The sequence below is a fragment of the Dasypus novemcinctus genome, chromosome 22 (genome assembly GCF_030445035.2).
Source record: "Dasypus novemcinctus isolate mDasNov1 chromosome 22, mDasNov1.1.hap2, whole genome shotgun sequence".
Lineage (NCBI taxonomy): Eukaryota > Metazoa > Chordata > Mammalia > Cingulata > Dasypodidae > Dasypus > Dasypus novemcinctus.
In genome coordinates, this window is record NC_080694.1 from 31,451,115 (window position 1) to 31,475,753 (window position 24,639).

The 24,639-nt window shown below is 37.0% G+C and overlaps 1 protein-coding gene across 3 annotated transcripts in view; it reads right to left on the reverse strand.

The window, feature by feature from the left end:
- Positions 1-24,639, reverse strand: part of EXOC2 (exocyst complex component 2) — a 228,893-nt gene that overhangs the window by 96,440 nt on the left and 107,814 nt on the right. For all 3 annotated transcript variants that reach the window (XR_009182715.2, XM_004466865.2, XM_058285163.2), the window contains exons 13-15: positions 21,449-21,573; positions 6,270-6,335; positions 5,957-6,114 (exon numbers count right to left, since the gene is read on the reverse strand). Coding sequence is in view for 2 of the 3 variants with exons in the window: in XM_004466865.2 (XP_004466922.1) it covers positions 5,957-6,114; positions 6,270-6,335; positions 21,449-21,573 (349 nt within the window). In the remaining variant the exon portion in view is untranslated. The remainder of the gene's footprint in view (positions 1-5,956; positions 6,115-6,269; positions 6,336-21,448; positions 21,574-24,639) is intronic.

The following is a 24,639-nucleotide window of genomic DNA, read 5'->3' on the forward strand; positions in this document are numbered from 1 at the left end:
CTATTGGTGTAAAGTTGGTATCAAATCAAGTGAGAACGGTATAGATTTAGGATGTTAAATTTAAGCCCCATAGAAATCCAAAAGAAATTATCAGTAAAAATATGCACAGAGGGAAATGAAAAGGGATTCTAAAGGGCTCACTACAAAAGATAAATTGAATCCTAAGACAGGCAATACTTAATGAACTGAAGGACAAAAAAAGGTATAAGATGTACAACAAAGACCAAAGAGCAAATTGGCAAGCTAAAGTCTTACACTATCAGTAGTTACTTAAATGTAAGTGGATTAAACCTCCAGTCAGAAGACAGGGATTGGCAAAATGGATAACAAAGCATGACCAAACAATACGCTGTTTAAAGACTCGCCTTAAATTCAAAGACAAATAGGTTGAAAGCAAAGTATTCTGTAGTATTCTGTATAAACAATAATCAAGGGAGAGCAGGGTTGACTATACCAACCATCAGACAAAATGGATTTTAAGATAAAAACTTAAAAGGGGCAAAGAAGGGCACTATAAATTAATAAAAGGGCAATACATCAAGAAGACAATGATTGGCAGCAGACTTGGCCCAGTGGTTAGGGCGTCCGTCTGCCACATGGGAGGTCCTTGGTTCAAACCCTGGGCCTCCTTGACCTGTGTGGAGCTGGCCCATGAGCAGTGCTGATGCACGCAAGGAGTACCCCGCCTAGGGGAGCCCCACGCGCAAGGAGTGCACCCCGTAAGGAGAGCTGCCCAGAGTGAAAGAAAGTTCAGCCTGCCCACGAATGGTGCCGCACACATGGAGAAGTGACACAACAAGATGACGTAACAAAAAGAGACACAGATTCCCGTGCTGCTGATAACAACAGAAGCGGACAAAGAAGACACAGCAAATAGACACAAAGAACAGATAACCAGGTGGGGGTGGGGGAGAGAAGAGAATAAATAAATGAATCTTAAAAAAAAAAAGAAGACAATGACTACAAACATATGCATCTAATAATGAAGCCCCAAAGTATATCAAGTAAATAAAGACATATTTGAAGGGAGAAACAGATGGTCCTTTATTAATAGCAGGAGACTTCAATATTCCACTTTCATAATGAATAGTAGCTCTAAACCAAAAATCAATAAGTAAACAAAGACTTCAATGATACCATTAACCAACTAGACTTAAACAGAACACTCCATCCAACAATCAACCGACAATAGCAGAGTATATATTCTTCTCAAGTGCAATTTGAACATTCTTTAGGATAGCCCATATGTTAGATAACAAAACAGGTCTTAATGAATTTTAAAATATTGAAATCACAAAATTTTTCTTCTCTGACTACAATGGAATGAAGCTAAAAATCAATGACAGAGGGAAAACTGGAAAATTCACAAATATGAGAAAATTAAAGGGCTCTACGTAGAAATCACATGGGAAATTAAGAACTACATTGAAAAATACGAAAACAAGAACATAATATGCTAAAACTTACGGAGTTTAGCAAACGGCCGTGCTGAGAGGGAAATTTATAGCTCAATATGCTGCTTGTACTAGACAGCAAATCAGTAACTTCACATCACACATAGTTATTAGGTAAAGAAGAGCAAACCAAACGTGAAGTGAGCAAAAGGAAGGAAGTAACAATTAGAATAGAGATAAATGAAATAGAGGACAGAAAAACAATAGTATCAATGAAACCAAAAGTTGGCTCTTTGAAAAGAACAATAAAATTGACAAAACATTAGTTAGCCAGGCTAAGAAAAGAAGGACACAAATTTTTTAAAAAATCAGAAATGGAAGGAGGACATTACTACTGACCTTAAAAAAATGAAAAGGATAAGAGGATATCATGAACAACCCTATACCAGCAAACTAGATAACAAAGATGAAATAGACATATTCCTAGAGATACACAAACTACCTTCAAAAAGTCAAGAAGAAAGAGAAGGTGACAACAGACCAATAATAAGTAAAGAATATATATCAATAATCAAAAACATACCAAAAAAGGGAAGTGCAGGGCCAGGTGGCTTCCCTGGTGAATTCTACCGATCATTTCAAGGAGAATTAATATCAATTCTTTCTGAACTCTTCCAAAGAAAACTGAAGATGAATGAAGATTTCCTAATTCATTTATGAGGTCAGCATTACCCTAAGACCAAACCTAGATAGAGATATAGCAGAAAAAGTAAACAGTAGTCCAATCCTCTTATGGCATAGATTTTTAAAAAATTCCTTAACCAAATACTACCAAACTAAATCCAACTGTACATGATTAAGTGGGATTTATCCCAAGAATGGTTCAAAAAGAAATTCAATCAATAATTCATGAAATTAACCGAACAACAAAAAAAAAAGAAAACCCACAAAAATCCACATGGAGCATCTCAATTGATGCAGAAAAGGCATTTGACAAAATCTAGAACACTTTCTTGACAAAAAAAACACTCAGAAAAATGGGAAGAGAAAGGGAATTTCCTCAACATGATGAAGGGAATATATTAAAAACCCACAGCTAATATCATACTCATCAGTAAAAGACTGAAAATCTTACCCTTAAGATAAGGAACAAGACAAAGATGCCCACTGTCACACTGCTAATCAACCTTGTACTGGAATTTCTAGCAAGAGCAATTAGGCAAGAAAAAGAAATAAAAGGCATTCAAATTGGAAAGGAAAAAGTAAAACTATCACTAACTACAGATGACATGTGATATAGTGTAGCAAATCTCAAAGAATCCACAAGAAAGCTGGGAAAGCTAATTAATGAATTCAGCAAATTGGTGGGGTACAAGATCAATACATAAAACTCACTGGTGTTTCTATATATTGGCAATGAATAATCCAAAAAGGAAATCAAGAATACGATAACATTTACAACAGCAACTAAGAGAATCTAGCAATAAATTTATTCAAGGATAAACTATACAGAAACTACAAAGTATTAATGAAAGAAATTAAAGAAGACATAAATAAATGGAAAGGTATTTCATACTCATGGACTGGAAAACTTTAATATTGTTAACATGTCCATTCTACCCAAATTGATTTACAGATTCAATGCAATCCCAAGCAATATTCCAACAACCTTCTCTGTAGAAATGGAAAAACCAACTACCAACTTCATATGGAAGGGTAAGGGGTCCTGAATAGCCAAAGCCATTTCGAAAAAGAAAAACAAAGTTGGAAGACTCACATTTCCTGATTTTAAAATTTTTTACAAAGCTATAGTAGTCAAAACATCATGGTACTGGCAGAAGGAGAGACAAAAAGACCAATGGAATCAAATTGCAGGTTCAGAAACAAACCCTCATATTACGGTCAATTAAGTTTGGATAATGATGCCAAGTTCAGTGGGGCATAGAATAGTCTCTTCAACAAAAGGTGCTAAAGCAAATGGATATCCACATGGAAAAGAATAAAGTGGACTCCTACCTCATACCATAAACAAAAGTTAACTAAAAATGGATTAATGACCTAAATATAAGAGTTAGGCAATGGATTGAGACTTTTACTGAAAGCACAAGCAACAACAACAAAATAGATTAAATCAGAATTTATCAAAATGAGAAGTTTTCATTCATCAAAGGATATTATCACGGAAGTAAAAAGGCAATGCACAGAATGTGAGAAAATATTTGGAAACCATATATCTGATAAGGGTTTAATATCCAGAATATGTAAACAGCTCCTGTAACTCAACAACAAAAAGACACACAACCCAATTAAAAATGGGCAAAGGACATGAGCAGACATTTCTCCAAAGATGTAAAATGGCTACTAAGCCATGTAAAGACACTCAACATCATTAGCAATTAGGGAAATGCAAATGAAACCCACAACAAATAGCATTAGAATGGTTATTTTTAAAACAAAACAAAATAGAAAACCACAAGTACTGGCAATAATCAGAGAAATAGGAGCCCTGGTACATTGTTGGTGGGAATATAAAATGGTGCAGCCATTTTGGAAATCAGTTTCATGCTTCTTGAGGATTGGGAAATAATACAATACGGACTAGAGTGAACTTACTGGTGTTCTACTATAGACAAATTGTGATTCCAGCAATGGAAGAAATTATATCATTAATGTGCAGACAGTGGCCATTGGAGTTGCTGAAGGCAGGGAGAGAGAAAAAGAGGTGTAAAATGGGGGCATTTTGGGGACTTGGAATTGTCCTGAATGATATTGCAGGGACAGATGCTGGACATTATATATCCTGCCATAACCTACAGAATGGAGTAGGAGAGAGTATAAACTACAACACAAATTATAATCCATGCTGTGTGGCAATGCTCCAAAATGTTCATCAATTGCAATGAATGTACTACACTAATGAAAGAAGTTGTTAATGTGGGAAAAGTGGGAGGTGTGGGGAATAGAGCACATGGAAATCCTCTACATTTTTTTATGTAACATTTTATGTAATTTATGTAACTTTTAAAAATAAATTAAAAATACATTTTTTAAAAAGTTAAACACACGGGAAACGGACTTGGCCCAGTGGTTAGGGCATCCGTCTACCACATGGGAGGTCCGCGGTTCAAACCCCGGGCCTCCTTGACCCGTGTGGAGCTGGCCCATGCGCAGTACTGATGCGCGCAAGCAGTGCCCTGCCATGCAGGGGTGTCCCCCGCGTAGGGAGTGCGCCCTGTAAGGAGAGCCACCCAGCGCGAAAGAAAGTGCAGCCTGCCCAGGAATGGCACCGCCCACACTTCCCGTGCCGCTGATGACAACAGAAGCGGACAAAGAAACAAGACACAGCAAATAGACACAGAGAACAGACAACCGGGGGAGGGGGAGGAGAATTAAATAAATAAATAAATCTTTAAAAAAAAAAAAAAGTTAAACACAAAACAATCATATGTCCCAGCAATCCCATATCTATGTATAAACCCAAAAGAAATGAATGCGGGTACTTGAATGGATATCTATGCACTAATGTTTATAGAAGCATTATTCACAATAGCCAGAGGGTGGAAGTAACTCAAGTGTTCATCAACAAGATAAATAAACAATGGAATAATATTCAGCAGTAAAAAGGTAAGAAGTTCTGATACCTGCTGTAACATAAATGACCCTTGAAGATATGATGATGAGTGAAACATACCAGGGACAAATACTGTCCTCACCTACATGAACTATCTAGAAGATGCAAATTCATAAAACAGAAAGTGGAGTACAGGAGGATGGGGGAGTGGTATGACGGAGGGAGAATGGTGAGTCAATACATAGTGGGTATAGGATTTTTGTTTCGGGTGATGGGAAATTTCTAGTAATGGATGGTAGTGAGAGTAGTGCAACATCGTTAGTATAATCACAGTGAATAGTATGCTTTGGAGAACTGAGATGAGAAAGTTTATGTTGTATATGTTTACGCAATTTTTAAAAAAGTGCAAATAAAGAGCCAATAAAAACTAAACGCAATCCATGATCCTAGACTGGAACTAACAATGGAAGAGAAAAGGCCCCAAAAGACATTATTGGGACATACGAAAACCTGGAATATAGACTAACTTTTACGCTCATGTCATACTGTTTGAACTTGATACTCAAATTACAAAAGTGAGTATCTTTGTTCTTAGGAAATGTACATCGAAGTATAAAGTGTTTAAATAACATGATGCATACAACCCCCTCTCAAATGTTTAGAAAACAGATACATAAATAGACGGATGGCTGGATGGATGGATGGACGGACGGACGGACGGATGGACGGATGGTTAGACAGATAGGGAGGGACAGCAAATGTGGCAAAATGTTAAAAGTCCATAGATCTGGGTACCTGAGTGGAGTGGTATATTGGAGTTCTCTGTATGGACATTGTGTCATTTTTGCAATTGCCCTCTAAGTGTAAAATTATTTCAAAATAAAAAGTCATTTAAATAGGTAAAGTTTCTTTGTCGAATGTATAAAAATCCACTTCTGAGTACATTCCTTTTCCCAAAAAGACTGAAAAAGGAATATAAGTATGCACTTACCTTCCCGTCTGGACGACATGGGCAAGCCACTCTCCGGGTAGGTCAGCCCTCACCCCCCAGCCCCCATACTGCCTCGCTTCTGCTTCTCGGATGCTGAGTGGGAGCAAGGCGCCACGGATCAACTTCACCAGAGAGTGCATTATTTCCTGAATCATCTTCTAAAAAATAACCAAAAAACAAAGTGATTAAGTTAACTAAAGGATTGTGTCTGATCAATAACTAATATCTTAAATGTAGATTGAGGTTTCTAGTAACTTTAGATGGGGAAAAAGTCTACCCTATGAAAAAGTCTACATATTTTTCCTTAACTTACCTTAAAATCATTTTGTCTTTGCCTGGCATTCCTTGATCTTTCAATCTGGCCTGACTTCTCAGCAGTCTTAAAAATCAAAAAACAAAATAAAACACATTAGCTATCTTTTTTTAAAAGTAACATAAAAATAAACACTGAGAAATTTAAGGAAGATGGCATAGGAAAAGAGTGGCAGGCCTCAACTATCTTACAAAAATGAAAGGAAGGACAAAAAGCTGTCTCAGGAAGTTGCTCTGGGGGTCCACAGACAAGGAGAATGTTGTGCATTGTCCAGGAGGGACAGGGACAGAGAGACAATGAGGCCAAATGAAAACTGTGAGTTACTAGTCCCTGCAGCTGGGAATGGCACTCACCTAAATCCCTAAGGCAAACAGCCTGTAAACCCCATGGCTTACTGTGGCTGACAGGGGAATGGATGCTCACCTCCCTGGGAGGAGGGTGCAATGGAGGGTAGAGAGTGGTTTCTTTTCAATGAGTTTAGCCAGCAGAGCCCACTTTAAATCTCAGCTCTGGCCAGACCAGAATCACCCGCAAGTGGAGGTGGAAAGAGACCTCCACAGAACAGCTCACTGAAGTGTGTCATGTACTTGCAGGCTGGGAAACTGCAAGGGAAAAAGGATTTTGGAGTTTCTCAAGTCCAGGTGCTCTTGGATCTGGTCTGTGTGCCCCATTAGAGCTCCCTAGTCCCACTTAGATAACCTAAGCTGTGCAATCTTAAAGATTTAGAACAAGGTGAACTAATCAAAGAGCCGTGGGAAGAAAAAAAAAACCCACTAGGCAAGAGAGAGAAAATGACAATCAGAGTAAATTCATTAAATAAAAAGATGCCTAGACATCAACAAAAAATTACAAGCCATACTAAAAAACAGGAAGATATGAACCAGGCAAAGGATGAAATAAAAAACTGTGAGGAGACACATGACTTAAGACAACTTATCAATAATGTTCACACAAATCTCCTAAATCAATTCAAAAAGCTGAAGGAAAATATGGCTAAAGAGATAAAGGATATTAATAAGACACTGAATGAGCAGAAAGAACAACTGGAAGCCTGCAAAGAAAAATAACGGAGCTTATGGGAATGAAAGATATAATGGATGAGATTAAAAATACGTTAGAGGCATATAACAGCAGATACGAATTGGTAGAGGAATCAGTGAATTGGAGGAGAAAGGATCTGAACTTGAAAAAAAAAAGGAGAACAGAAAGAGAAAACACTGAAAAATTGGAACAGAATCTCAGGAAACTGAATGACATGGCAAAATGCACAAACATACACATTAGCAGTATCCCAGAAGGAGAAGAGAATGGAAAAGGAGCAGAGAAAATACTTGATGAAATAAAGACCAAAATCTTCCCAACCCTTATGAAAGACATTAGTATCACTATCCAAGGACAACACTATAAATCAGAATAGACTGACTCTGAGACATCTACTAATCAGAATGTCAAATGCCAGAGAAAAACACAGGAGACTGAAAGCAGCAAGAGAAAAACAATGCAGCACACACAAGGAAAACTCCAATAAGAAAAAGTGCCGATCTCTCCTCAGAAACCATGGAGGAAAGAAGGCAGTAATAGGATGAAAGAGAAAACCTGTCAGCGAACAATTATTTATCCAGGAAAACAGACCTTCAAAAATGAGGATAAGTGTAAAGTCTTCATACACAAACAAAAATTCAGAGAGTATGCTATTAAAAGACCAGATTTTCAAGAGATAATAAAGGGACTGTTGCAGCCTGAAATGAAAAGAATGAGACTTGGAGAAAAGCATAGAAATGAAGATATGTGGCTAAAGGGCTAAAAAGACAGACAATAATAAGATATGACAACAGAAAGCCAAAGGACAAAATGGATGAAGTAATGCCATTAGAGTACTAATATCGAATGCAAATAGAATGAACTCCCCAATCAAAAGACATAGACTGACAGAATGGACAAAATAAGTATGAGCCATCTATATGCTGTTTATAAGAAACTTATCTTATAGCAAGGACACAATCAGGCTGAAAATGAAAGGCTGGAAAAAGATATTTCATGCAAACAGTAATCAAAAAACATCTGGAGTAGCGATACTAACATCCAACAAAATAGACGTTAAATGCAAAACTGTTACAGGAGATGAAGAAGGTCATTATCTATTACTAAAAGGGGCAATTAACCAAGAAGAAAGAACAATGATAAATGTTTATGCTCTTAATCTGGGTTCCCCAAAATACGTGAGAAACACACTGGCAAAACTAAAGGGAGTGGGATGCATATGTAACTTAACTGGTTAAGCACCTGCTTCCTACATACAAGGTCCCAGGTTCAATACCAGGTACCTCCTAAAAACAGAAGAAAAAAGCAAACAAGCCAATGATGAAACAACTCTCATTGGGGAAACAAAACAAAATCTGTAAGGGAAAATAGACATCTCTACAATAACATTTAGAGATTTCAATATTCCACTCTCAGCAAAGGCTAGCACAAACATCTGGAGAGAGGATAAATAAGGAAACAGAGTGTCTGAATAATATGATAAATGAACTACACCTAACAGACATTTATAAAGCATTCAATCCCCAAAGAGCAAGATATTTATTGTTCTCAAGTTCTCATGGATCCTTCTGCAGGTTAGATCATATGCTGGGCCACAAGAGAGTTCTCAATAACATTAAAAAGACTGAAATTATACACAGCACTTCTTCAGATAATAATGGAATGAAGCTAGAAATCAGTAACAGGTGAAAAAGGGGGAAAATTCACAAACATATGGAGAACTAACAACACACTCTTAAACAGTCAGTGGGGCAAAGAAGGAATTGCAAGAGAAATCAATATATATCTTCAGACGAATGAAGATGAGAACACACGTCAGAACCCATAGGATACATCAAATGCTGTGCTGAGATGGAAATGTATAGCCCTCAATTCTTACATTTAAAAAAAAGATAAAATTATAGATCTAACTGCACACCTGGAGGAACTAGGAAAAGAACAGCAAACTAATCCCCAAACCAAGCTAAAGGAAAAAGTTCAGATCGGAGCAGAAATAAATGGAAATTGGAAGAAAAAAACAATAGAATCAACAATTCAAAAATTTGGTTCTTCAAGAAGATTAATAAAGTTGATAAACCCTTAGTTAGAAGGACAAAGTAAAAAAGAGAGAGAATGCAAACAAATAAAATAAAAAATGAGAGGGGGAATATTATAACTGACGCCACAGAAATAAAAGAGATCAAAAGAGGATAATATGAACAAGTATATACCAAGGAACTAGACAATGTAGATGTAATAGACAAATTCCTAAAATACACAAACATCTTACACTGACCTCAACACACTAAATCTCAAGTAAGGAGATTGAAAGAGTCATCAAAAACATCCCCAAGACAACCAGGAAGATGGCAGCAGAGTAAGGTGCTCCTAGAGTCAGCTCCTGCTACAGGGCAGTTGGTAAACACCCAGAGGTACCTGGAGCTGGCTAAAGCACCTGTGTGGGAGCTCCAGAAGACCAGAAGAGCATCCTGCCACATCCTTGAAGGACTGGAAGGAGGAGACTGTCCATCTGCAGAGAAGTATCATAAGTAGAGCGCTCCAAGCCACGGAGGCTTGGGCCTAACCTCCACTGGAGGCACAAGGCACCTTGGGAGCTGTTCCGCAGCTGGAATTGAAAGCTCCACTTCCTAAAAATGGGAGGAAGAGACAACTGGGCACCACCTTCAGCTACTGAAGAGTAAATTCAGTGGTCTAAAGCATATTCCTAAGAACAGCTAAAGTTTGAGCCTGTCCAAGCCAGAAAGAGGCCAGAAGCCATCACATTAACTCCACACCTGGCACAAGGGGAAGGGGGTAGACTGAAAATCACAGTGCAGGTCGGGACTGGCTTCTTTCCATGTAGATCAGACTGAAGCTCTAGCCTAAGCCCCAGCCCCACCTCCAGCAGGGAAGAAGCTGCAGGACCTGTGCCAACCTCTCCGCAGCCAAGCCGCGCAGGCCAGTGATTGTCTTACTTTGGCAACACAAGCTGCCCCAGGAGCTATTCTGTGGCTGGAATTGGAAGTTCCATTTCTCAAAAACAGGGGAGGAGGGGATAGTTGGTCACTGGTTTCAGTTACTGATTAGTAGACTCAGCTGGCTAAGGAATAACCTTAGGAACAGCTGGGGAGTGAATCCACCGAAGTTGGAAAGAGGCTGGTGGCCGCCATTTTGACACCACCCCCAGCTGGAGGGGAAGCCGGACTGACCGAAAATCACAGTGATGGTAGGAACCAGTTTCTTTCACCCAGATCGGCCTGCAGCCCTAGACTAGGCTTCAGCGCCCCCTCTGGCAGGGAGGAGGCTGGTAGGCCCTGTACACTATCCAGGTAACTGCAAGTACCTTTGGCTAGCACAGACTGAACAACTGAAGTCTACCAGAGCAAGTGCAGTCATCTTGGACCCGCATTACATAGATTGCAGCCCACACCTGCAGCTTCATCCTCACCCCAGGTAGGGAAGAAAGGTGCAGGAAGCTTTATCAGTTTTTCTGGGCAACTACAGTCTAGGCCTGCATGACTTGGATTATCCCATATAGCTGGGACTCTGTTCTACCCCTGGCAAAGGAGAAAGTTGGGAGAAGGTTCATTATTCTCTGGGGCAATGAGGGCAGCTTGAGCCTCCACAGCTTATAGCACCACCTACAACCTTGGCTCCTACTGCGCAACCAGCAAGGGAGAAAGGGCAGGAAGCCCTAAACTAAAGAGAAAAACTGCACCCAGAATACTTTAGTAACCCAGATGCCAAGACACCAACAAAAAATTACAATCCACACCAAGAAACAGGAAGCTATGGCCCAGTTAAAGGAATAGATAAACCTCCAAATGACATAAAGGAGTTGAGACAAGTAATCATAGATGTTAAAGCAAATCTTAATAAATTCAATGAGATGGCTAAAGAGATTAAGAATATTAAGAAGACATCGGATGAGCTTAAAGAAGAATTTGAAAGCATACATAAAAAACAGCAGATCTATGGGAATGAAAGGGACAATAAATGAAAATTTTAAAACATTGAAATCATAAAATAGCAGATTTGGGGAGGCAGAAGAAAGGATTGGTGAACTTGAAGAAATGGCCTCTGAAAGTGAATATGCAAAAGAACAGATGAAGAAAAGAATGGAAAAAATTGAACAAGGTCTCAGGGAACTTAAGGACAGCAAAAGACAGGCAAACAGAGATATCCAAGTCCAAGAAGCACATCGTACTCCCATCCAAAAAAATCTGAATAGACCAATTCCAAGACACATACTAATCAGAAAGTCAAATGCCAAAGACAAAGAGAGAATTCTGAGAACAGCAAGAGAAAAGCAGTGCATAACATATAAGGGATACCCAATAAGATCAAGTACTGATTTTGCTGATTTCTCACCAGAAACCATGGAGGCAAGAAGATAGTGGTCTGATATATTTAAGATACTACAAGAGAAAAACTTCTGGTGTTGTCTTTCAAAAATGAGGACAAGATTAGAATATTCACAGATAAAGAACCTGAGAGAATTTCTAAGCAAGAAACCAGATTTTCAGGAAATGCTAAAGGATGCTAGAGCCTGAAAAGAATAGACAGGAGAGAAAGGCCTGGAAGAGAATCTAGAAATGAAGATTATATCAATAAAAGTAACTAAAAGTGTCAAAAGAGTGGGGAAAATAAAATATGACAGATAAAACTCAAATAGGAATAAACTTTACCAATGATGTAAAGCACTTGTATTCAGAAAACTACAGGTCAATGTTAGAAGAAATTTTAAAAGGTCTAAATAACTGGAAGAACATTCCATGCTCATGGATTAGAAGACTAAATATCATAAAGATGTCAATTCTACTCAAATTGATATACAGATTCAATGCAATCCTGATAAAAATTCCACCAGTGTTTTTTTTAAAAATTGAAAACACGATTATCAAATTTATTTGAAAGAATAAGGGGTCCTGAATAGCCAGAAACATCTTAAAAAGGAAAAGCGAACTCTCATCTCCAGACTTTAAATTGTATTACCTAAATATAGTGGTAAAAACAGAATGGTACTGGCATAAAGACAGACACATAGACCAATGGAAGCAAACTGATGGTTCGGAAACAGAACCTCACATGTATGGTAAAGTGGTTTTCGACTAGCCTGTGAAACCCACACAGCTTGGACGGAACAGGCCATTCAACAAATGGTGTTGAAAGAACTGGATATCCATAGCCAAAAGAAGGAAAGAAGACCCCTATCTCACACCTTATCTAAAAATTAACTCAAAATGGATCAAAAACCTAAATATAAAATCAAGAACCATAAAGCTTCTAGAAGAAACTGTAGGAAAATCTCTTCAAGCCCTGGTGGTAGGTGGTGGATTCTTAAAGGAGATGAGGAGAACTGAGATAGACTACTGATGTTTAATGTATGTAGAAGTTTTAATTAGCTCTAATGTAGAAGTGTGGAAATGTATAGAGTGGATGGTAACATAGTGAGTAAATGGTAATCTAGGAATGTAGATGCCAATTGACAGAATGCTAGAGAATAATCTAGGAACCGAATAGCAAAGTAAACCAAGAGGTGGATGAGAATTGTGGTTGATGGTACAGATTCAAGAGTGTCCTTTGTGAGCTAGAGAAAATGTACATCACTACTGCAGGGTAGTGGGAATGTGGAGAAGCATGGGAAAAATACAATTGGAGTGACCTATGGACTGTAGTTAGCAGTAATAATGTAAAATGCTTGCATCTATGCCAAAGATGTACTGTGTTGATAATGGGGCAGTATGGAGAATGGTGCCAAATGTAAATTATGGGCATGGTAACAATCAGATGATATTATTTTATCTATAAGAAATGTTCCACCACAGTGTGGTGTGTCGACAGATGGATGTTTGGGAATTCTGCACATGTATGATTGTTTTATAAGTTTACAACTTCTGTCATAAAAAATACATTTAAAAAATAATAATACAGTGGGTTGGGGGGAAATACACCAAATATAAGATAACTCTATAATTAGTAGTAAGATTTTGACACTATTCTTTCATATCTGTAACAAATGTCTTATGACAATGCAAGGTGTTGGTGGAGGGTTGATGTATGGGACCCCTGTATAATGTTATGCATGTTTCTTTTCTAAGTCCACAACTTTTACTATACACTTATTGTTTATGTATGTTCATATATAACCATAATAGGGTTGGTCGGGGGAAAATACTTTGGTTAGTGGTAATATTTTGACAATGTTCTTTTAATCATTACTTTAAAATATTTAACGACAATGCAAGGTGTTGGTGTTGAGTTATGAGAGTCCTATATGATGCAATTCATGTTTGTTTTGTAAGTTCACAACTATTACTGTACACTAGTAGAAGACAGAACGTGAGTTGAGTAGGGAGAGCTGATGCTGAATGTAAATACAATGTTTAATAAAGGGGTTGTAAATGTGGGGAAATTATCACAGTCAATGATAACACATTATAAGAAGTATAATCATCACTGCTTATTTATAAATCTGATTGTGGCTAAAAGTGGCCACCTGGGGAGGTTAAAGTAAATTGGCAGAATTGCTAGTGGATAACCTAGGGATGATATAATACAGTGATTTGGGTGGTGGATGATGATTGTGGTACAAATACAGGAATGTACTATATTACAAGATTGTATAGCACAAATACAAGAATTTTCCAAAATACAAGGATGTTGAGACTATGGAGATACAAGGAAACTGTAACTAATGTAACATATAGTCCAGGGGTTCTTAACCACTTGGGTTCCATGGACCCCTTTGCCAGTCAGGTGAAATTAATACTACTGTAACTTATTTATTACATACATTCGTAAGGGAAGGAAATGCTAGATTTCAGTTTAAGGTCAGAGAAAATAAAGATAATTTGATTCTTTTCAATCTAAGCTCATGGACCCTCCTGAAACCCTGGGGGTCTGTGGACCCCTGGTTAAGAACCCCTGATACAGACTATAGTTAACAGCAATACTGCAATATTTTACAGCAATGGCAAAAAAAGTACTATATCATTGCTACAGATCAATAAATGGGTGTATAAGAGGGTATGGGATTTATTCTTTTGGAGTAATGAAAATGTTCTGAAACGAACTGAGTGCTAATAGCACAACTCCGTGAGAAATCAAGAGCCACTGCTGGTACACTTCAGATGAACAGTACAAGGCAGGGGACAATATAATACAGTGAATCCCATGGTGAATGGTGGACTGTGATTAATAGTACAAACATGAGAAAATTCTCTCAGAAGCTATAATAAATATACAAAGCTAATACGTGGTATTAATAATAGGATGGTTTGTGGGAAAAATACACCAAATATAAGCTATGCATAGTAGTAACATTGTGACGATGTTCTTTCATCATTTGTAACAAATATGTCACAACAATTCAAGGTGCTGGTGGTGAGGTGATGCATGGGAATCCTGTATTGTGTGCAAGATTTTTGTAACTCACAACCTCACAAAGGAAAAAAATAGAAAGAAATGCTTTAGTGGTTGTACAGAGAAAGAGCATGGAAATTGGTTATAATTTCTAAGAATAATCTAATATTCTGATTCAAGGATGATTAGAAAACTTTTCTTTTTCCAACAAGAAGATAATCATCTTTCTAAAACCCTTAAGTACAATTTCTGTAAGTAAATCTTTTTGTCAAACTAATGTGAAACTGTTTTTGTCAGCAAATTTCATGACATTTTTATCCACAATTTTATGTTCAATTTCCTACAGTTAAACCTAAAAGTATCAAATCCATAACAACACTCTCAAGATCAAATCTCATTAGCTAGTAGAGAAATAAAATGAAAAGTAAACTGGCTAATGTATAGTAATCTTAGGACCTCCATTCTCTAAGCAAATAATGAATGAATGCTCAAAAGTACAAGCATCATATTTGGCATTTTATCAGAAAAATTATAAATCACTACTCTTCTTGCAGAGATTTTACCATATAATTTAGGTTAGAATATATTCTAGAATTCCAGAATTTTTACCTGTTTGTTAACTGATGTAACCCATGTTTTCTTCTAGTGTTCTATGGTATTTACATCATGTAACATGTATTATACTGCACCACAGACTGTTTTTTACTTATTTAGATAAAATTCTTCTACATCTCCACACCTCTCTTGCAGAAGAAAAATAGCAATTGACAAAGAAAAGTTTCTATCAGTAGGACAATTCTTATTTGAGTACAAAGACCTTCTGAACAAACAGAGGACAAACATGCCAGTATTGAAACCAATTCCAGAAATGCTGCTTTGGAATCTCCATCATGAAACTAAAGAAGTCTGAGGAGAACTGTAAATCTTTCTTTGAAAGAAAAATAACAGCTTGTAATTAATTTTTTTTTAAAAATTGCAACCCATGGAAAAATAGTTATTAAAGTTAGGAGTTAAATTTTTATTACAAAAATTTTAACTAATAAATATTATTATATAAAATGCCTTAGCAGGGCAAGTGTAGGAAATTTTCCATATAAAAAATAACAAATCATTACTATGTAAAAGAAAATCTGACACTTCATTAACAAAAAGATATCCTTTAAAGTTAAAGCCCTAATGTAAGATATTTTTGGTTAGAGACATTTCAAGGAAAGAACAACTGCAATATAAATGATCACGTGAAATACAAGTAACACTATACATATCATGTATAAGGCTGGAGAAAAGGTATGTTAAGTTGGTTTATATAATGAATATTATTGTTTTGTTTGCAACAAAAACATGAGACATGTCTGATAAAAATTGGTTAGTATGCATAAAGCTACACATCCCTCCTGACTCTAATTTATACTTATTTTTAAATTCTATATTAAACTGTGCAGTTTTTATCAATTTTGTTTTTAAACTTACTTTTGCTTTGAAATTAAAGATCTACATAAAAAACTAAACTCAAAATTCACCTGAATAATAATAATTTAATAACCAAACTCTGAGTTCATTGGTCAACAACACTCAAAATTCTTTATAACCAGGAGTTAACTCAGAAATTGATATTTCCCCCTTTATTTTGAAGGCAAATGGGAAGTAACTGGAGTTGTTTTAAGCAGAAAAGCAACAGGATTGGATCTAAAAAACTTATAATACCTATAGGGGGAAAGACCAGAAAGAACAAGGTAGTGATCCAGCTGTGCAATGACAGAATCTTAGACTAAAAGGAGATGGATGGTTCGTTTCCTTCTCATTCTTGAAGTTTCAGCTTAAAGTTCATCTCCACAAACAAACCTTCTCTGACCCCCATCCCACCACTGGAATTCTCTATCTCAGGGCCCTATTTCTCATCAGAATGTAGGTTGACTTATTTTTTATTGGTTCTTTCTCTGTAGGAAGGAAGAGATCATGTTTATTTTGGTAACCATTTTATTTATATTATCTGTTGTACGTGTTTCTATCAATACCTGACATCTAGAGGTTTATCAATAAATTTGAGGTGAGTGAATGATCACCCAGGGTTAGGGTTCTGAATGTATTTAAGAAAGATGATTGCCCTGAATGCTACTTGGTTAATCTAAAGGCCTTCTTTGAAACACCTGAAGGCCTGCCTGGGCCTCAACACGAGACCTGCAAGGTATAACACTATGTGATACGCTCTTAAGACACCAAATGAGTCCAGTTCTTCTCCTAGAGCAGTGAGATGCCAACAAAAGGGAGGAGCAGAGGTTCAAAAGTGTTGCAAGAGGGTCAGGGGCTGGTGGCACTGCCACAGGTATTGAAGTCAGGTGCTGCTGAGGGACCACCTCTCCTGGACTGTCACAAGGCCAAGAATGACGCAGTAATCCTGTACTGCTTGCTCTATGCTGGTGGCCTGGCCTGGTCTGCTATGGAGAAAGGGCCTGGCCTCTAACGCAGGCTAGTATGACTCAGTTTGCCCCAATTAAAAGTCATGACCGTACTCTGTCTTCCTATAAAAATGTCAGTGTCTGACTGCTAGATGGTATCTGTTCTACCGCTGTATCCCCCACAGTATTGAATACTTAACTGTATACAGTGGGTCTGTTGTACTGCAAGACAGTTTAATCACCATTTGTTTTGTTAAATATTTTTGAATTATGCAAAATATTTTGAATTATGCAAAAATATTTTGAATTATGAAAATCAGTTGTTAAAATACATCATGTCAAAGTAAAGTCTAAATTTTACTGGAACAAGGTTGCCTACCAAATAGGTATTCAGGAATGCATAATGACATCTACTGGACAGGGTAATTTTTGCAGACTACCAGTACTTGTCTGTGAATATGTGAAAAGGTTAAGGAGGAGGGCATTAGTTATAAGACATATACCTTGCAATTTTTTTAATGAAAAAAAAATTGTTACTCATTGTTTTAACCTGATAAAGAGCTAAACATCTCTAATATATTGATTTAAGTAGTCCTAGTTTTAAAAGAGAATTTTGGAAATAAAGTACATTTTAATTTATAAGCAATGAATTATGTGACTTTCTAAAATGCTGACTACTCTGTTTGAAATTTATTTTGATGCTTTACAATTTTTCATCCAAAAACACACTTTTTAAAATACATCAGAAAAGTGAGATCTTAACCTGTTATTAACCCATTTCTTTAAAAGCCTTAATTCTTTCCTGCACACACAGAGCAAAACTACTTTGTGGTAAGACCAACGGCTAGATTTCACTGTTTTGATTCGCATGTTACTTCACATGGGCTTGACTGGTTTGTAGAACTGACTATATTTTAAACTGTTGGAAAACATCATCTAAATCTTTAACGGATGGGCTCTTAATAAAACAACACAGTTCCATAACAAGAAAAAAAAATTTCTTGTAAATTGTGTTTAAATATTACATTGCTTTCTTGCATGAGATTAAATACCAACAATCAAAAGAACTCTTCCAAATTAAGTAACATTAACTAAGTTTCTGAATTCCATTCATAAGATTCACATGTATTGCCACACTTTCATAATTTCTTCATTTCTTTCTACTTCCCTTTGTAGTATATACATAGTTTTTCAATAGAGGGTAAGCAGTTTTAAAATATTCCAAAAGCTATAAAGCTAATTATACTTAATTAATAACTATAAAATTTAAGAAAAGCTTATAAAAATTAATAGGTAAACAAACCACAGGCATATCCAATTCAGTACAATTAAAATAATTTTTCAGAGCTAATGTTGTTCATGAATTCTGCAGTAGATCATTTTTCATCTGCAACCAAATATTTCATTTATATGTTTACCACAACTAGGTATAACCTATTGGAAAGGAAAATACATTCCCTTCGTACTAAAATATCTCAGACCAAAAACTCTTAGGAATTTTACAAACTCTAATGGGACTCAAAATAAGCCAGCTTCTGTCCATGTGTGGTGGAAGTGATTTCACTGGGAGGGAGTAACACTTGGCTGTAAACAAATAACTGGGTTTAAAATCCATTTCCTAAAGGAATAATTCTTTAGATGAGTTGATGGATCTTGACAATAGTATAATTCAAAATTACTCTAGTATTTCATCACTCCTGCTTAATGCTATTAAACAAATATTCACTGACCATTAAGTACCAGGCAGATAAAATTTCAAACAATGGGATAAGTTTATTCCAAATAATAAGAGCAAATTCTTATATCTCTTCCAGACACTGTTCGATGGATTTCACTTATATTAACTTATTTAATCCTCACAATCAACCCATGGAAGTAGGCACAGAGAAGTAAGGTGATTTGCCAAAGGCTACAGCTCTTTAGAGATGTATAGTAGACAGTTCTATTAGAACACAAATGTTCTGTAAGAATATCCACAGGCACTGATATGGAAGAATCTAACCTTTCCTTCATCCTAAGTGATTTGAGTCACTGATGGATCAGATCAGGAAAGGAGGTTGCAGTATAAGTGGTGCAGCTGTCATCCTTTGTGGCAGAGGACAAGAAACCCAAAGCCTGCACTCAGCACTGTATACCACGCTACTCTCATGGCGCTGAGATTAACAAAAATACAAATTGATATACGACATGTTTGAAAGCAAAGCATTAAGAAAACTTTTTCAGGACACCTGCAGAATAGAAATTAAAGCATTCTCTTCCTAAGCCAGCAATAACCAACCCTGCATTTATGAAGGACCAGAAAAGCCCTATATTTATTTTATGAAAGGACTTTCTCTGTATAGTTAACTTCTCAATTTAGAGTGCTTATATAATTATGTGATACAGAAGGAAAATAAGAAAGTTGTGACATACATTACTTATTGCTATATTTTAATATTTGAATGCCCAGTTATAAAGTACAGTAGCTAATACATTGCCAAAATTAAAGGAAGAAAAAATACACTGACACATCATGCTGAAGAGTTGGGGGGACTCCTGTTTTCATGCACTAAGGGATAATGTTAAATTAAATAAATTTTATGGTTTAGACAAGTTATCATCCACATAAACAAGGATCTATGAATCTATTAAGTTTAAAAGAAAAGAGAGAGGGGGCAGAGAATAATTTAAATATAAAAAGGACGGAAAAAACCTCCAGAGAACCACTGTATTTCTTTAACACTAACGTTAATTTATGTCCATGTTTAAATGAAACTGGATGAATCCCTGTTGCACTAAGACACCAACTACTTGTTCCAGAGGAGGAAAAGTCTTGAACAACAAGGGCAGTGCCTTTGCGCAAAAAAGCAAAAACAGACTTAGCCCTTGTTCACACTGACTTTCTGTACTGGCAAGTCCAAAGGAGGCAGGAAAGAGCCTTTACCCTTGGGAAGACCCTAACTCTCCAAGATCTCCCAGGGCTGTGAAGAGTTCTTCCCCGGAGATGTCAAACCAGCGCCCTCTTCTTGATTTCACAGGGCGGGGCCTCCTTAGCAGCTCTGGTCAAAGGGTATTATGATCTTTAGTCCAGGTACTGGGGAGCCATTTATGGAGCACTTTGAGATTATAAAGTGATGGGTCATTTCCATAAGCTACACACAAATGTCAGAGTCACCACTTTAAGCTTGTACTTTCTATGCTACCAATTTTATCATGATTAAGATGCTAAGACAGTGTGACTCATGAAAATGCAATGGCCTATTAAGAACTTCTGTAAGCTAATAATAATGGGGCTATATAACATGATCTTTAAGTTCTTCTCAATTAGGAAATTCCATCATCACATGGATTATTTTGGACAGGTATACAAGCTGCAAACATCTTAACCTTGGTTATTAATTTGCATGATAATTTCATCCATGATTCTGAACGCTTGCAGATACTTCAGGTACTCTTTAATTGATTATCTCATTTAAACCTCATAACTGCCCTTTGAGATGGATATCATTACAGATGGAGAAGCTGAGTCATAGAACAATTAAGTAACTTGTTTAAGGCCATACAGCTAATAAGTGATAGATCTTTACAGCATTCCTAACTAATCTTCTAATACCTGGCAATGGCTTTTAGTATAATCACAACGCTGTACATTCATCACCCCAAAAAGTTTAGAACAATTCCATTATTCCAAAAAGAAAAAACTCCACACCCCTTAACATTCTTCCCCAGCCCTAAATAACCACTAACTTACAAGTTGATTTATATTTTATATAAATGGAATCATATAATATGTAGTACTTTGTGTCTTGTTTCTTTCACTTAGCATAATGGGGTTTTTTGCCTAATATTAACATTTTGTAGTATTGACATACATTTGTTCAGCTTCAAAGAAAAACATTCTTATATATGCTACTTTACCCATATTCATATTTCACATGTGGTTTTACTATGCTATCCAGTCTCATGTTACATTTTTTAGCGTTCCTTTTAGTAATACACATTACCTTAGACTTCCCCATTAAATCACTGTCATATCCACATCATAGTACTGCTACTGCTAGTTACAAACATTATATAGGGCTTCACCTTTCCTATTCATTTCCAAAGATTAATAATCTTTTTACCAATGCTGTACAAGTTAACTTTCAGTTTTCTATCTGCTAAATTCATTCTATTTTCTGGTGACACATATTCAAGGTGGTAACTCCATAAAATTACACAATACTTGTAGTTCACAGTAGCGCAATCACACAACAGTATTTGTCCTTTTGTGTTTGGCTTGCTTCACTCAACATAATATTCTCCAGGGTCATCCATGTTGTCATACGGCTTTTAAAAATTACTTCAAAATTGAAAAATTTTAAGGTGAAAAAATCCAAAATGACTTAACTCCATGTAAAGTCAAGTTCTTATACATACCTCACTGAAAAGGCTTCCATTAACATATGAAATCCAAAGCTTCCAGAAGTTAGGCAGTTGGCTTAAAACAAGCTTGGTCAATTTTTCAACAAATGCTACCCGGTAAGGGGTTTTATATCTCCACGCTAAAGAAGGGAAAGAATAAAATACCATGAATATACTTTTGACTCAAGAATAGAAACCTATTTGAACTTACTGCTGCGCTTCCACCGAAACATCACTAAAATTAGCCAAAATCTGCGTGGAAGCAAATGCGTTCCACTTTTGCTGCAGGGCTTTAATTCACTGATACAGAAATATTTCCCTTTTCAAATGGTGCTACTGAGGTCTTCTGGTACCCAGCACACTGCATGTCAGTCTCCACTGCTCTGTTTTCCTCTGTAAGGAGCAGAGTTGACGTGAAGCCTCACCACCAAACCCCCTGGCAGGGGTGCAGGTGGGAGATGGCGAGGAGGTCAGTCTGCTATGGTAGAGGGAAGAGGGAGGGTGCTCTGCCTTCCAACCTTGTCCTCAGGAAGTTATATTCCTCCTCAAAATCCAAGCCTTTAAACAGCAAAGTAACGTAAAGGCACAGGTGCCCCACTAAATTTGAGGCTAAAAGCAACCTGTTATTCTAGAATCAAGATGGTGAAATTCAGGAAGAATTCAAGTTGTCATAAAGAAGCATATTCAAGTGCAGTTATAAGTAATGAAGAAATCCTCCTATAAGTAAGAAATTTAAGAAAGAGTGAAAATATTGAAGGCTTTGGGATTAAACATCATTTAACACAGTTAATGTTGTAATTGGACAATAAAGAATTAAGAGGGAAGCGGATTTGGCTCCACTGATAGAGCATCTGCCTACCATATGGGAGGTCCAGGGTTCAATCTCCAGGGCCTCCTAACCCGTGTGGTGAGCTGGCCCATGCACAGCGCTAATGCACACAAGGAGTGCCATGCCATGCAGGGGTGTCCCCCGCATAGGGGAGCCCCACATGCAAAGATCCCCCCCTCCATGTAGAGCCGCCCTGCATGAAAAAAATTGCAGCCTGCCCAGGAGCGGCACCTGCACACACGAGGAGCTGACGCAGCAAGATGACGCAACAAAAACAGATACAGATTCCCAGAGCCGCTGACAAGAATGCAAGCAGGCACAGAAGAACACACAGCAAATGGACAGAGAGAGCAGACACCGGGGGGGAAGGGCAGAGAAATAAATAAAAAATAAATAAATCTTAAAAAAAGAATTGAGACTTCTTATGGGAAAAATAAATTCGTGGGAATTAAACAAATATACTAATATAGTGACCAATCATCATTTTTCAAACTCTTCCCTCTCTCTTTATCCCAATGATTATCATTTCATGCACTTTTTTCCTGTTTCCTTCCTGTGCTTTGAATTCTCATTTCCCTTTACTTCCCTCCAGGCTCTGATTCCTGGGGCCCCCTGCTGCTCTCTTTCTATACCTAATAGGAACACGGCAGTATTATCCAAGCTGTATACCAACTAGATGGCTGAACCAGTTTCACAGCAATAATCAGGAATGCTTTAAGGTCATGTTCTAACTTCTATTCAGCAACTTCAAAGACAGGTCAATTTCAGATTGGGGAAATGCCAGGTGAAGGGAAGGGGACTCTCATTAACTCCATCTTAAACACCAGCTTCCTTTCAAAATATCCCAAGACAAAAAGCTTTGCTGTTGTTATTCTAGAGAGCGGAAAGTGAATTTTATTAAACTTTTGAAGTTTAGTAAATCTGAATAGATAATACATGGTTAGAAAATAAAATTTAAAAGATAGACAGTGAAAAGTCTATCTCTCACTTCAATCCTACCCCCATTTGCCCAGTTCCTAGCTCCAGCCATAAGAAATCACTGTTACTAGTTTCTTGTGATTCTTTCTAAAAAGTTTTATAAATATGCAAGCAAATATAAATATGGATTCTCTCCTCACTGTCCTTTGTGTTTTTTTTTATTACACAAATGCAAGCATAAAAAATACACTCATTTGACCACTGGCTTTTTTCATTTAACAATGGATCCTGATGTTCTTTCCACATTCATATATAAAGTGCTTCCTCTTTTTCTTTCCACAGTTACATAGAATTTCATAGTTTGGAGGTATCCTAGTACAACAAGTCCCATTCTAGTGGACAAGATAGTTTCCAATCTTTTGCAGTGCAATTAATGCTTCAATGAAGTACCTGCAACATTTAGCACCTGTACAAATAAAAAGGTATTAATAGAATGAACTCCCAGAACAGGAACTGCTGTGTTAAAGAGTCTACAGAAGGTTTAATTTTGCTAGGTATTATTAATTGGCCCTCTACAGAGGTTGTTATACTCCCACCAGTAAACTTGCAGTTGTTCGTTCAACAAATATTTATTGTGCACCAACTGTGTGCTAAGCAAGTGGCTAACCCCAAGGCCTACCATATCTTATTCACCACTAATGTTGCACAAGGTAGATCTCTAACTTAACGGAGTATAGACCCAACCCAGAAGATGGTCAAGAAACAAGTAATAAGAGTAATGTGAGATGATCTAATGAGATAAGAAGGATATTTCATCTGCAACCAGAGCCACAATACACTCTTCCTCAAGAGTAGTTAATACAGTAGTTTTCAAATGGCAGGCGGCCCACTACATAGCGTAGGCCACGGTCCTGCATACTGGGTCAAAGACAAGGTAAGAGAAGCAGAACATTTAAAAACCGAAGCATTGAAAGAATTGCCTTTTACGACAGGGATGGAGATGCTTAACTGGTATCTTCCCCAAGAAGAATGTTTCAAAAGATCTCAGCTACTCTACCCAGCTATATCAACCATTACTTTGCATCTCCCAACTGTCCAAAACTCATTTGTGTCCTTATCTCGTATATTGTTTGTAGGGTTTATTTGCTGGGATATTAAAGTGATTATTAAAGGTAACTAATTTGATTTAATGTGATATTAAAAGTATTAAAATGAAAGGAACTTAAGCTGAACCCATTACCAGTTGAGCTTTGAGCCTGGAACAGTTCTTTGTGTGGTCTGGCCTGGCTCACAGCTAGTCTATATAATCTTCACATACAAAAGGCATATATACATATACCACCTGGTCTCAAGATCACCTATCACAGAGAATTTCCACACTTCCCAACCAAAGAAAAACAGGAAACACTGCCTTTTCATCAATTTAAAAGAAAAATCTTTTTTTATTAATAAGTATTCT